At 46.1% G+C, this 14,638-nt stretch overlaps 1 protein-coding gene across 1 annotated transcript in view; it reads left to right on the top strand.

Annotated features, from left to right (window-relative positions):
* The window catches only part of LOC139389952 (whirlin-like), an 81,340-nt gene that overhangs the window by 52,125 nt on the left and 14,577 nt on the right, over positions 1-14,638 (top strand). The window contains exon 5 of the mRNA XM_071137001.1: positions 2,751-2,787. Within this exon, the coding sequence (XP_070993102.1) occupies positions 2,751-2,787 (37 nt within the window). The remainder of the gene's footprint in view (positions 1-2,750; positions 2,788-14,638) is intronic.

Raw genomic sequence — 14,638 nt, 5'->3', positions numbered from 1 at the left:
GCCCATAACAGAGAGCACCGCCATCCCAGCCACTACACGATGAGTTAGCGCCCATAACAGAGAGCACCGCCAGCCCAGTCGCTACATAGTGAGTTAGCGCCCATAACAGAGAGCACTGCCAGCCCAGCCGCTACACAGTGAGTTAGCTGCCATAACAGAGAGCACCTCCAGCCCAGCCGCTACACGGTGAGTTAGCTGCCATAACAGAGAGCACCGCCAGCCCAGCCGCTACACGGTGAGTTAGCGCCCATAACAGAGAGCACCGCCAGCCCTATGGCTATGTCCCAAAAGGCACCCTATTGCACTACTTTTGACCAGAGCCCCATGGACCATTGGCGATGCATCCTATGAGAGTTTGATGATATCTTTGTTTTCAGTGAAAAAGTCATGCTGAAAGACTAATGAAAGCTCCTTCCTCCGTTTATGTTAAATTCCCTTTGAAAACCAAACGTCCTTGGAATGTACAATGCACAGTGGCATCGATGTTTCATCTTTAATGTAACAGATATGTAGTATGTTTGACGCTTTGAACATGGAATGATTTTTCCATTCGATCAGTAATTTTTTCTTTGACCAGAAATAATGTCTTAGGGCATTCATGTCTGCGGTAACATGAATATTAGCAACTGAATGTAATATATTTCAATTACAATCCAGCCTCCATAGAAGCAATATATAGAATGATCACGTAACAAGGTAACATAATGAAATTACCATTGAATTTCTGACCAGTGTCATTATTCTTCTACAGCTGTCAGTGTCTTCTCATGTGACTGACTGACTAATGCGAGGCAGAATACGTCCAGCTCATTGTTGGAGGAGACTAAGGTTCCTTCCCTCTGGGTTTGACAGTGATGTCGCAGGCTGCTCAGTTCCAGGGAGAGCTGTCTCTCTCTCCCTCCTTTCCTCTGTCTGTCTTTCTTTCTCTCCCTCCTTCCCTCGGTCTCGCTCTCCCTCGGTCTATCACTCTCTCCCCCCTTCCCTCTGTCTGTCTGTCTGTCTGTCTGTCTGTCTGTCTGTCTGTCTGTCTCGTTCTCCCCCTCCTTCCCTCTGTCTATTTATCTATCTGTCTCTCCCTCCTTCCCTCTGTCTATCTATCTGTCTAGCTGTCTGTCTCTCCCTCCTTCAATCTGTCTATCTATCTGTCTCTCTCTCCCTCCTTCCCTCTGTCTATCTATCTGTCTCTCTCTCCCTCCTTCCCTCTGTCTATCTGTCTACCTGTATGTCTCTCCCTCCTTCAATCTGCCTATCTATCTGTCTCTCAATTCAATTCAATTCAAGGGCTTTATTGGCATGGGAAACATGTGTTAACAGTGCCAAAGCAAGTGAGGTAGACAACATACAAAGTGAAAATATAAAGTGAAAAACAACAAAAATTAACAGTAAACATTACACATACAGAGGTTTCAAAACAGTAAAGACATTACAAATGTCATATTATATATATATATATACAGTGTTTTAACAATGTACAATGTACAATGTATTGAGAGCCCTCTCTCCCTCCTTCCCTCTGTCTATCTATCTGTCTCTCTCTCCCTCCTTCCCTCTGTCTATCTGTCTACCTGTATGTCTCTCCCTCCTTCAATCTGTCTATCTATCTGTCTGTCTCTCCCTCCTTCAATCTGTCTATCTATCTGTTTACTTGTATGTCTCTCCCTCCTTTCCTCTGTCTATCTATCTGTCTACTTGTCTGTCTCCCCCTCCTTCCCTCTGTCTATTTATCTATCTGTCTCTCCCTCCTTCAATCTATCTATCTATCTGTCTCTCTCTCCCTCCTTCCCTCTGTCTATCTGTCTACCTGTCTGTCTCTCCCTCCTTCAATCTGTCTATCTATCTGTCGCTCTCTCCCTCCCTCCTTCCCTCTGTCTATCTATCTGTCTACTTGTCTGTCTCTCCCTCCTTTCCTCTGTCTATCTATCTGTCTACTTGTCTGTCTCCCCCTCCTTCCCTCTGTCTATTTATCTATCTGTCTCTCCCTCCTTCAATCTATCTATCTATCTGTCTCTCTCTCCCTCCTTCCCTCTGTCTATCTGTCTACCTGTCTGTCTCTCCCTCCTTCAATCTGTCTATCTATCTGTCTCTCCCTCCCTCCTTCAATCTATCTATCTGTCTCTCTCTCCCTCCTTCCCTCTGTCTATCTGTCTACCTGTCTGTCTCTCCCTCCTTCAATCTGTCTACTTGTCTGTCTCTCCCTCCTTCAATCTGTCTATCTATCTGTCTCTCTCTCCCTCCTTTCCTCTGTCTATCTATCTGTCTACTTGTATGTCTCTCCCTCCTTTCCTCTGTCTATCTATCTGTCTACTTGTCTGTCTCTCCCTCCTTTCCTCTGTCTATCTGTCTGTCTCTCCCTCCTTTCCTCTGTCAGTCACTAGCTCTAATGGAGGCCAGTTGATTGAGAGCCCTAGAAGGTATACATTTCCCTTCAGCTCCTTTAGAAATCAAGCAAGTGGCTTTAAGTCCTACACTTCATTAAACACACGTTGCCTGCGAACCACCCAGTTCCCTACATAGTGCCCTACTTTTGAGCAAGGCCCTGTGTAGATAATAGGGTACCATTTGGGGTCCATCTGTACGCTTCCTAGGGAGCTCTGCCACCAGGTCTCCCTGGGTTGCTGTTGTTCTCATGGCCAGACCATACACATTTCAAAGTCAGTTGTGTTTGGGTGTTTGTGTTATTGTAAAATGGGTTTTCTGTTAGTGGTTCATTATGGGAGCATCTTTTAAGTTCTACTGTTTTTTTGTTGCAGGCCATCTTCAGCGCGGGCTACACCTGTATTAGGAAAGGTAAGTCGAATTCTACTATCTCCAATGCTTCCACCAGTTGTGTCAAGTTGGCTGGATGTCCTTTGGGTGGTGGACCATTCTTGATACACACGGGAAACTGTTGCAGTTCTTGACACAAACCGGTGCACCTGGCACCTACTACCATACCCCGTTTAAAAACACTTAAATATTTTGTCTTGCCCATTCACCCTCTGAATGGCACACATACACAATACATGTCTCAATTGTCTCAAGGCTTAAAAATCCTTCTTTAACCCGTCTCCTCCCCTTCATTGTCCTAAACGTTTTGTACACTCAGTGTATACTTAAGCAATAAGGCTTAAGGGGGTGCAGTATATGGCCAATATACCACAGCTAAGGGCTGTCCTTATGCACGACACAACCTGGATACAGCCCTCAGTCGTGGTATATTGGCCAGATACCAGAAACTCACAAGGTACCTTATTGCTATTATAAACTTGTTACCAATGTAATTAGAGCAGTAAAAATAAATGTTGTCATACCTGTGGTATACAGTCTGATATACCACGGCTGTCAGCCAATCAGCATGCAGAGCTCGAAGCACCCAGTTGATAGTCTATCATGTACTACTTGATACTACTATATCCTCATTGATACATAGAACTGGAATATCAGAGGGTTGACCACAACTCACCACACTAAAGTCCTTTTATACTGATAGTTCACTATCTTCAGATTCAGTCTTCATCTGATAGTACCATTAACCTCAGCATCACACATGAACTGCACAGGTTGCATCCCAAAAGTAACGCACAATTAGGGCATAGTGTGCTATATGGGATGCCAAGAAAGGGAAAGCAGTATGATTTACTGGAAGAGAAGAGAGGGCTGCATTTTGCAGCCCTTTGGATTGGAAAATCATTACTGCAGATTGTATCCAAACATGAAGAGCTGTGGCTGGCTCTATGCTGGGGCTGGCTCTATGTTGGGGCTGGCTCTATGCTGGGGCTGGCTCTATGCTGGGTCTGGCTCTATGCTGGGGCTGGCTCTATGCTGGGTCTGGCTCTATGCTGGGGCTGGCTCTATGCTGGGGCTGGCTCTATGCTGTGGCTGGCTCTATGCTGGGGCTGGCTCTATGTTGGGGCTGGCTCTATGTTGGGGCTGGCTCTATGCTGGGGCTGGCTCTATACTGGGGCTGGCTCTATGTTGGGGCTGGCTCTATGTTGGGGCTGGCTCTATGTTGGGGCTGGCTCTATGCTGGGGCTGGCTCTATGCTGGGGCTGGCTCTATGCTGGGGCTGGCTCTATGCTGGGGCTGGCTCTATGTTGGGGCTGGCTCTATGTTGGGGCTGGCTCTATACTGGGGCTGGCTCTATGCTGGGGCTGGCTCTATGCTGGGGCTGGCTCTATGTTGGGGCTGGCTCTATGCTGGGGCTGGCTCTATGCTGGGGCTGGCTCTATGCTGGGGCTGGCTCTATGCTGGGGCTGGCTCTATGCTGTGGCTGGCTCTATGCTGGGGCTGGCTCTATACTGGGTCTGGCTCTATGTTGGGGCTGGCTCTATGCTGGGGCTGGCTCTATGCTGTTGTCACCATTAAGGTAGAACTTAAGAAACCATGAAGGGTTGGATACTCTATGTATAGTTTTTTACTGTTTTACAGTTAAGAGTAGCTCACCCCTGCTTTGCTTCTCTCTCTCTCTCTCTCTATTTCCTAACAACTGAAACACTGAAGTGAAGAGGATTTTCAACAATTCTCCTTTATAATTCTGGCCTTCTTCACGGGCTGAAAAGTGTTGGTGTCACGTTCTGACCTCTATTTCCTTTGTTTTTGTATTTATTTAGTATGGTCAGGGCGTGAGTTGGGTGGGCAGTCTATGTTTGTTTTTCTATGTTTTGGGGCAGTTCTATGTTTTCGGCCTAGTATGGTTCTCAATCAGAGGCAGGTGTCATTAGTTGTCTCTGATTGAGAATCATACTTAGGTAGCCTGGGTTTCACTGTTTGTTTGTGGGTGATTGTTCCTGTCTTTGTGTAGTGTTCACCAGATAGGCTGTATTAGGTTTTGAGTTCTCACGTTTCTTGTTTTTCCGTTAGTTTGTTCATGTATAGTGTCGTCAATAAAATACTATGAACAACCACCACGCTGCGCTTTGGTCCGCCTTTACTTCACAAGAGGAGAATCGTTACAGAATCACCCACCACAACAGGACCAAGCGGTGTGGTAATGGGCAAAGGAAAAAGCAGCAGCAGGAGCAGCGCGAGGAGGTATGGACATGGGAGGACGAACTAGACGGTAAAGGACCTTGGGCTCAGCCAGGAGAGTATCGCCGCCCCAAGGAAGAACGGGAGGCGGCGAAAGCGGAGAGGCGCTGGTATGAGGAGGCAGCGCGGCGTCGTGGATGGAAGCCCGGGAGTCAGCCCCAAAAATTTCTTGGGGGGGGGCTAACAGGGAGTATGGCTACGCCAGGTAGGAGACCTGAGCCAACTTCCTGTGGTTACCGGGGGGCTAGAGAGACCGGGCAGGCACCGTGTTGTGCTGTGGAGCGCACGGTGTCCCCAGTGCGGGTGCACAGCCCGGTGCGGTACATTCCAGCTCCGCGTATCGGCCGGGCTAGAGTGGGCATCGAGCCAAGTGCCATGAAGCCGGCTCTACGCATCTGGTCTCCAGTGCGTCTCCTTGGGCCGGCTTACATGGCACCAGCCTTGCGCACGGTGTCCCCGGTTCGCCTGCATAGCCCAGTGCGGGCTATTCCACCTCGCCGCACTGGCAGGGCGACCGGGACCATTCAACCGGGTAAGGTTGGGCAGGCTCGGTGCTCAAGAGCTCCAGTGCGCCTGCACGGCCCGGTCTATCCGTCACCACCTCCACACCCCAGCCCTCCGGTGGCAGCTCCCCGTACCAGGCTGTCTCTCCGGCCCATCCGTCCAGAGCCTTCCTCCTCTCCAGCGCTGCCGGAGTCTCCCGCCTCTCCGGCGCTACCAGAGCCTTCCTCTCCAGCGCTGCCGGAGCCTCCCGCCTGTCCGGCGCCTCTGCCGGAGCCTCCCGCCTGTCCGGCGCCTCTGCCAGCGCCGCCCGTCTGCCCAACGCCGCCAGCGCCGCCCGTCTGCCCAGCGCCGCCAGCGCCGCCCGTCTGCCCAACGCCGCCAGCGCCGCCCGTCTGCCCAGCGCCGCCAGTGCCGCCCGTCTGCCCAGCGCCGCCAGTGCCGCCCGTCTGCCCAGCGCCGCCAGTGCCGCCCGTCTGCCAGGAGCCGCCAATGCCGCCCGTCAGCCAGGAGCCGCCAGTGCCGCCCGTCAGCCAGGGGCCGCCAGTGCCGCCCGTCAGCCAGGGGCCGCCAGTGCCGCCCGTCAGCCAGGGGCCGCCAGTGCCGCCCGTCAGCCAGGGGCCGCCAGTGCCGCCAGTCAGCCAGGGGCCGCCAGTCAGCCAGGGGCCGCCAGTGCCGCCAGTCAGCCAGGGGCCGCCAGTGCCGCCAGTCAGCCAGGGGCCGCCAGTGCCGCCAGTCAGCCAGGGGCCGCTAGAGCCCCTCCGCCCGGAGCAGCTGCCCCTCTGTCCCGAGCAGCTGTCCCTCTGTCCCGAGCAGCTGTCCCTCTGTCCCGAGCAGCTGTCCCTCTGTCCCGAGCAGCTGTCCCTCTGTCCCGAGCAGCTGTCCCTCTGTCCCGAGCAGCTGCTTCACCTCTGTCCCGAGCTGCCCCTCTGTCCCAAGCAGCCCCTCTGTCCAGTGGGGTCATTGAGAGGGGTGGGCATGGTGAGTAAGCCACGGAGGCGGACAATAAGGCGGACTGAGACAATGGCGAAGTGGGGTCCGCGTCCCGCGCCAGAGCCGCCACCGCGGACAGACGCCCACCCAGACCCTCCCCTATAGGTCAAGGTTTTGCGGCCGGAGTCCGCACCTTTGGGGGGGGGGTACTGTCACGTTCTGACCTCTATTTCCTTTGTTTTTGTATTTATTTAGTATGGTCAGGGCGTGAGTTGGGTGGGCAGTCTATGTTTGTTTTTCTATGTTTTGGGGCAGTTCTATGTTTTCGGCCTAGTATGGTTCTCAATCAGAGGCAGGTGTCATTAGTTGTCTCTGATTGAGAATCATACTTAGGTAGCCTGGGTTTCACTGTTTGTTTGTGGGTGATTGTTCCTGTCTTTGTGTAGTGTTCACCAGATAGGCTGTATTAGGTTTTGAGTTCTCACGTTTCTTGTTTTTCCGTTAGTTTGTTCATGTATAGTGTCGTCAATAAAATACTATGAACAACCACCACGCTGCGCTTTGGTCCGCCTTTACTTCACAAGAGGAGAATCGTTACAGTTGGTTTTAGCAGTAAGGAAGTCTTTTTTATCAAGATCCCCCATCCTCCAAGGGGTTCTGAATTTCCTCTTTACTTCAGTGGAACATCCATGACCTCATCGTTAGCTGGACACACTGATCGATTCTTCAAGGGACGGGAAGTGACAGCCTGGCCAGATGCCATCACCATGGCGACACAAAGTCAGCTCTCGTCAATAAAAGAGGGAAAAGGGAATAGAGGAAGAGCACGGACTGTCCTTCGTTAGCGGTCCATAATTAATTGAAGGGGAACACTGAGCATCTAATCACATGATCGGGGAAATGCTGCATTCCCCATTCACCCATCCATCACTGTCATAAAACCTCAAACCTCATTAGCATTCACTATCACTAAGTTTAATACAGAGAAATGCAATCCAACAGATGACGTGGAATTGATACAGGTTACAGCAATATGACCTTTAGGCGAAGCAGTGTATTTGTCAGCTGAGATACAGTACGTAGATTGAGTTGATCCATTTCTTTGGAGACCCTGAGGTTCTCATCCAGTGAACTTGATGGTTGAGCAAGTCTACGCTCTGAGCTTCAATGTTATTATGCCTTACCTTGTACTACTGTGAGTACAGAGTGCTGTAAACCTGTGTCTCAGTCAGGATCCTTACAGAGTGCTGTATACCTGTGTCCCAGTCAGGATCCTTACAGAGTGCTGTATACCTGTGTCTCAGTCAGGGTTCTTACAGAGTGCTGTATATCTGTGTCCCAGTCAGGGTCCTTACAGAGTGCTGTATACCTGTGTCCCAGTCAGGGTCCTTACAGAGTGCTGTATACCTGTGTCCCAGTCAGGGTCCTTACAGAGTGCTGTATACCTGTGTCCCAGTCAGGGTCCTTACAGAGTGCTGTATACCTGTGTCCCAGTCAGGGTCCTTGCAGAGTGTTGTATACCTGTGTCCCAGTCAGGGTCCTTACAGAGTGCTGTATACCTGTGTTCCAGTCAGGGTCCTTACAGAGTGCTGTATACCTGTGTCCCAGTCAGGGTCCTTACAGAGTGCTGTATACAGTGCCTTGCAAAAGTATTCGGCCCCCTTGAACTTTGCGACCTTTTGCCACATTTCAGGCTTCAAACATAAAGATATAAAACTGTATTTTTTTGTGAAGAATCAACAACAAGTGGGACACAATCATGAAGTGGAACGACATTTATTAGATATTTAAAACTTTTTTAACAAATCAAAAACTGAAAAATTGGGTGTGCAAAATTATTCAGCCCCCATAAGTTAATACTTTGTAGCGCCACCTTTTGCTGCGATTACAGCTGTAAGTCGCTTGGGGTATGTCTCTATCAGTTTTGCACATCGAGAGACTGAAATAATTTCCCATTCCTCCTTGCAAAACAGCTCGAGCTCAGTGAGGTTGGATGGAGAGCATTTGTGAACAGCAGTTTTCAGTTCTTTCCACAGATTCTCGATTGGATTCAGGTCTGGACTTTGACTTGGCCATTCTAACATCTGGATATGTTTATTTTTGAACCATTCCATTGTAGATTTTGCTTTATGTTTTGGATCATTGTCTTGTTGGAAGACAAATCTCCGTCCCAGTCTCAGGTCTTTTGCAGACTCCATCAGGTTTTCTTCCAGAATGGTCCTGTATTTGGCTCCATCCATCTTCCCATCAATTTTAACCATCTTCCCTGTCCCTGCTGAAGAAAACAGGCCCAAACCATGATGCTGCCACCACCATGTTTGACAGTGGGGATGGTGTGTTCAGGGTGATAAGCTGTGTTGCTTTTACGCCAAACATAACGTCTTGCATTGTTGCCAAAAAGTTCATTTTGGTTTCATCTGACCAGAGCACCTTCTTCCACATGTTTGGTGTGTCTCCCAGGTGGCTTGTGGCAAACTTTAAACGACACTTTTTATGGATATCTTTAAGAAATGGCTTTCTTCTTGCCACTCTTCCATAAAGGCCAGATTTGTGCAATATACGACTGACTGATTGTTGTCCTATGGACAGAGTCTCCCACCTCAGCTGTAGATCTCTGCAGTTCATCCAGAGTGATCATGGGCCTCTTGGCTGCATCTCTGATCAGTCTTCTCCTTGTATGAGCTGAAAGTTTAGAGGGACGGCCAGGTCTTGGTAGATTTGCAGTTGTCTGATACTCCTTCCATTTCAATATTATCGCTTGCACAGTGCTCCTTGGGATGTTTAAAGCTTGGGAAATATTTTTGTATCCAAATCCGGCTTTAAACTTCTTCACAACAGTATCTCGGACCTGCCTGGTGTGTTCCTTGTTCTTCATGATGCTCTCTGCGCTTTTAACGGACCTCTGAGACTATCACAGTGCAGGTGCATTTATACGGAGACTTGATTACACACAGGTGGATTGTATTTATCATCATTAGTCATTTAGGTCAACATTGGTAAAGTAAAGGGGCTGAATAATTTTGCACGCCCAATTTTTCAGTTTTTGATTTGTTAAAAAAGTTTGAAATATCCAATAAATGTCGTTCCACTTCATGATTGTGTCCCACTTGTTGTTGATTCTTCACAAAAAAATACAGTTTTATATCTTTATGTTTGAAGCCTGAAATGTGGCAAAAGGTCGCAAAGTTCAAGGGGGCCGAATACTTTCGCAAGGCACTGTATATAACATTCTATTGGTTGCAAGAATTTCGTATTGTAATTTAAATTGAAAAATTCTAAGTTTTGTACCCGGCGTTGTTTTGCGTATCAATTCATAAACCATGTGCCATGGAATGTGTACATCGGAAATGTATATGGCACAGCGGTCAGTTTTTTGGTCCTTAAATGAAAGTGGTATATGTTTTTATTTATCACTGTCACGCCCTGACCATAGATATCTCTGTTTTCTTTATATTTTGGTTAGGTCAGAGTGTGACTGGGGTGGGTACGATAGTTTTTGTATTGTCTAGGGGTTTTGGATGTCTAAGTGTTTTTGTATTTCTATGTTGGCCTGATATGGTTCTCAATCAGAGGCAGCTGTTTATTGTTGTCTCTGATTAGGGATCATATTTAGGTAGCCATTTCCCTTTAGTTTTTCGTGTTTTTATGTGTAGTTGCCTGTCAGCACTCGTTTGTATAGCTTCACGGTTCGTTTTGTTATTTTGTTAGTTTGTTCAGTTTTTCATTCTGTAAATAAATAAGAATGTGCGCATACCACACTGCGCCTTGGTCCGATTCTTATAACGAACGTGACAATCACGCCTTTCTTTAATTAACCATGTATGTCGGCCCTGTATTAAAGAACATAAAAAGTTCCTTACTTTTTCCCCTTCTACTTGCTTCTTCCATTTTTGTGGTAATGCTGCAATTAGTTGGTTGTAATTTTGGGTAGAGAAGACATTTCCGCATGTTAGCTGCATGTGTGACATAACTTCGCCAGTCCTATTTATGATATCATTCATTAAAATTAGACCTTTCTAAACATTTCTTCCAAAAATACGTTTTTTTAATCAATTAGTATATTTGAGTTTAACCACATTATTTGTTGTATTATTTGTTCTGTCTTTTCAGTTGGATTAAACTGAAATTGCAAACAATTTGCTAATGCCTGTTTAAAAAATAACGATATTTTGGAGATTATTTCCTTTTCAAACAATCGAAAGTGGGCCGGTGTAATCTGAATAAAGGGGAAAAGGCCATTCTTGAACATAGGATGAGACATTCGTACCAATTTACTAGAAAACCAGTTTGGACTTAATATAACTCTTGTGAGACTGATGCCTTTAATGAGAGGTCTGATGCTTTAATAGTTAATGATTTCTGCCCCCCCCCCCCGAATTCATATTCGTTATATAAATAGGCCCTTTTAATTTTGTCTGGTTTGCAATTCCAAATAAAATGGAATATTTTTTGTTCATACAATTTAAAAAGCAGGTCACTAGGTGTAGGCAAAGCCTTAAGCAAATAGCTAAACTGATATGACTGAAGAGTTAATCAGGGTGATTTTTCCACAAATAGACAGGTATTTTACTTTCCATGGTAGCAATATCTTATCTATTTTTGCTAACTTTCTATAAAGATTTATTGGAGTGAGATCATTTCTTTCTTTTGGGATTTGTATACCGAGTACGTCCACATCCCTGTCAGACCATTTAATTGGTAAACTACACAGTAATGTAAAAAAGAAATTGTGATCCAACACGTAATATAGTGACACTTATCATAATTTGGTTTTAGTCCAGAGAGGATAGCAAAAGTATCTAGATACACTATGAGGCTGTGGAGGGATTCTAATTGTGGTTTTAAAAGAAAACATGAATCATCAGCATACAATGAACCCTAGTTTTTTAAGCCACAGATTTCTAATCCCTTAATATTATTGTTTGATCTAATTTTAACAGCTTACATTTCGATGGCAATAATAAATAGATGTGCCGATAGTGGACAACCTTGTTTTACTCCTCTAGATAGTTGAAAACCTTCTGAGATGTAGCCATTATTTACTATTTTACACCTTGGGTCTCATAACATAACTTTAACCCATTTTATAAGAGATTCCCCAAAATTGATATACAAGAGCCCGTTTATTAGTCCTGCCCTCACATATCTGCCATTTATCACTCAACCCACTTCTTTGCCACAGCACACAAAAACACAAACACACACCCACACAAACACACTCATACACACAAACACACACTCATACACACAAACACACACACTCAATTGTCATAAAAGAATCAGGAGACACAGGGGACCACCACTGTACAGCAAGGGAACTAGGTGGACACAGGAATGTGTGTGTGCGTGTGCATGCATGTGTGTGTGTGTGCGGCGGGTGGGTGGGTGGGGGGGGGGGTAATTGACAGTGTCCAGGGCCCTCAGAAGGGATTTGCTCCGGTCAGGACAGACTGCTCTTCAAGGTTATGTCTTTAAATGCAGTTTGAGTTCTGGCAGCCACAGAGAGGCTAATGGCCCCTGAACCAATATCACGCACACTCTCAGACACACACATACCAATCTCTCACACAGTCTCCCACATCAGCAGGAGGAGAGAACACCCTATGCTGCTGCCCGTTGAGGAGCAAGGACTCATGATCAATACAAATTCTTCCTAACTCGCAACAACTGTGAAATGATACAAGTACTATAAAACACATACCCTGTCTGTACTTCTAATATAGACCAACACATTCAAACGAGCAGCAATCAACCGCTTCTTAAAGTGTTGTCTCGTCTTGTGAACATTGCAGCTTTGTTTCCAAAGAGGGACATCCTTTGTTAGGATGTGTCCCAAATCACACCATATTCTCTATATAGTCTTCAACTTTTGATCAGAGCCAACAGTGAATAGGGTGCATGACACATCCTCATTGTCCCTAATGCATTCAGTCATCTGGCCTCACATGCAACCCAAACCGGCTGCGCGCGTGCGCCATTGTGTGCTATTGTGCATACATTTATTTTGCCCCCCCACACCAGATCACCACACGCAGGTTAAAATATCAAAACAAACTCTGAACCAATGACATTAATTTGGGGACAGGTCAAAAATCATTAAACATGTATGGCAATTTAGCTAGTTAGCTTGCACTTGCTAGCTAACTTTAATTTGTCCTATTTAGCTAGCTTGCTGTTGCTAGCTAATTTGTCCTGGGATATAAACATTGAGTTGTTATTTTACCTGAAATGCACAAGGACCTCTATTCCGACAATTCATCCACACATAAAACGGCCAACCGAATCATTTCTAGTCATCTCTTCTCCTTCCAGGCTTTTTCATTGTTTAACTTACAGTGGGGCAAAAAAGTATTTAGTCAGCCACCAATTGTGCAAGTTCTCCCACTTAAAAAGATGAGAGAGCCCTGTAATTTTCATCACAGGTACACTTCAACTATGACAGACAAAATGAGGAAAAAAAAATCCAGAAAATCACATTGTAGGATTTTTAATGAAATTATTTGCAAATTATGGTGGAAAATAAGTATTTGGTCAATAACAAAAGTTTATCTCAATACTTTGTTATATACCCTTTGTTGGAAATGACAGAGGTTCAACGTTTTCTGTAAGTCTTCACAAGGTTTTCACACACTGTTGCTGGTATTTTGGCCCATTCCTCCATGCAGATCTCCTCTAGAGCAGTGATGTTTTGGGGCTGTTGCTGGGCAACACAGACTTTCAACTCCCTCCAAAGATTTTCTATGGGGTTGAGATCTGGAGACTGGCTAGGCCAGTCTAGGACCTTGAAATGCTTCTTACGAAGCCACTCCTTCGTTGCCCGGGCGGTGTGTTTGGGATCATTGTCATGCTGAAAGACCATGATGTTTCCACCCCCATGCTTCACAGTAGGTATGGTGTTCTTTGGATGCAACTCAGCATTCTTTGTCCTCCAAACAGTTTTTACCAAAAAGTTATATTTTGGTTTCATCTGACCATATGACCATTCTCCCAATCTTCTTCTGGATCATCCAAATGCTCTCTAGCAAACTTCAGACGGGCCTGGACATGTACTTGCTTAAGCAGGGTGACACATCTGGCACTGCAGGATTTGAGTCCCTGGCGGCGTAGTGTGTTACTGATGGTAGGCTTTGTTACTTGTTACTTGTTCTTGGCCATAGTGGAGTTTGGAGTGTGACTGTTTGAGGTTGTGGACAGGTGTCTTTTATACTGATAACAAGTTCAAACAGGTGCCATTAATACAGGTGGACGAGTGGAGGACAGAGGAGCCTCTTACAGAAGAAGTTACAGGTCTGTGAGAGCCAGAAATCTTGCTTGTTTGTAGGTGACCAAATACTTATTTTCCACCATAATTTGCAAATAAATTCATAAAAAATATTACAATGTGATTTTCTGGATTTTTTTCCTCATTTTGTCTGTCATAGTTGAAGTGAACCTATGATGAAAATTACAGGCCTCTCTCATCTTTTTAATTTGGAGAACTTGCACAATTGGTGGCTGACTAAATACTTTTCTGCCCTACTGTATATGGTGATGGCATCTAAACGTTCATTATTTTACCACAACTACCGGCAAAACAGTTAGTCTTACAGTCACCCACGTGGGTATAACCAATGAGGAGATACCTGGGTACCTGCTTCTATAAACCAATGAGAAGATGGGAGAGGCAGGACTTTCAGCGCGATCTGCGTCAGAAATAGGAATGAGCTCTATTTTAGCCCTCAGTGTTTAAAACGCTCGTTGGCGCGCAATAATTTAATAACATGGATTTCTACATTTAATTTGCGACGCTCGCGCACGCGACGTGTCCGGTCTGGTCAGCATGTTAGGTTGTTGAAACGGCACTAACCTGTACTAAATCAACATGCCCTGACCACCCATCTCCACTCACAAAGCTCATTAGTTGCAGACCGACAAAATCCACAGTTTGGACTCATTCCTGATGATTAGATGTTCAAATTTAGTGATGTTGTTGTAAGCATTCTGTTGGCCTTTTACTGTCTACAATGACAATGCAGGAAAGAAAGAGAGAGAGAGAGCTAGAGAGGGGGAGAGACAGAGGTGAGTGTATAATACAGTGTTTTATCTTTTTGTCATTGATGATGCTGAAAATGTTTTCTCCACAGTGTTCCCTGTCCTTCATCCTGTTGTATCAGACTAGCAGTGTTTTCTCCACAGTGTTCCCTGTCCTTCATCCTGC

This window comes from Oncorhynchus clarkii, chromosome 30, assembly GCF_045791955.1.
Source record: "Oncorhynchus clarkii lewisi isolate Uvic-CL-2024 chromosome 30, UVic_Ocla_1.0, whole genome shotgun sequence".
Taxonomy (NCBI): Eukaryota; Metazoa; Chordata; class Actinopteri; order Salmoniformes; family Salmonidae; genus Oncorhynchus; species Oncorhynchus clarkii.
Note: the sequence above shows the minus strand (reverse complement) of the source record. Positions and strands in the feature narration are given on the sequence as shown.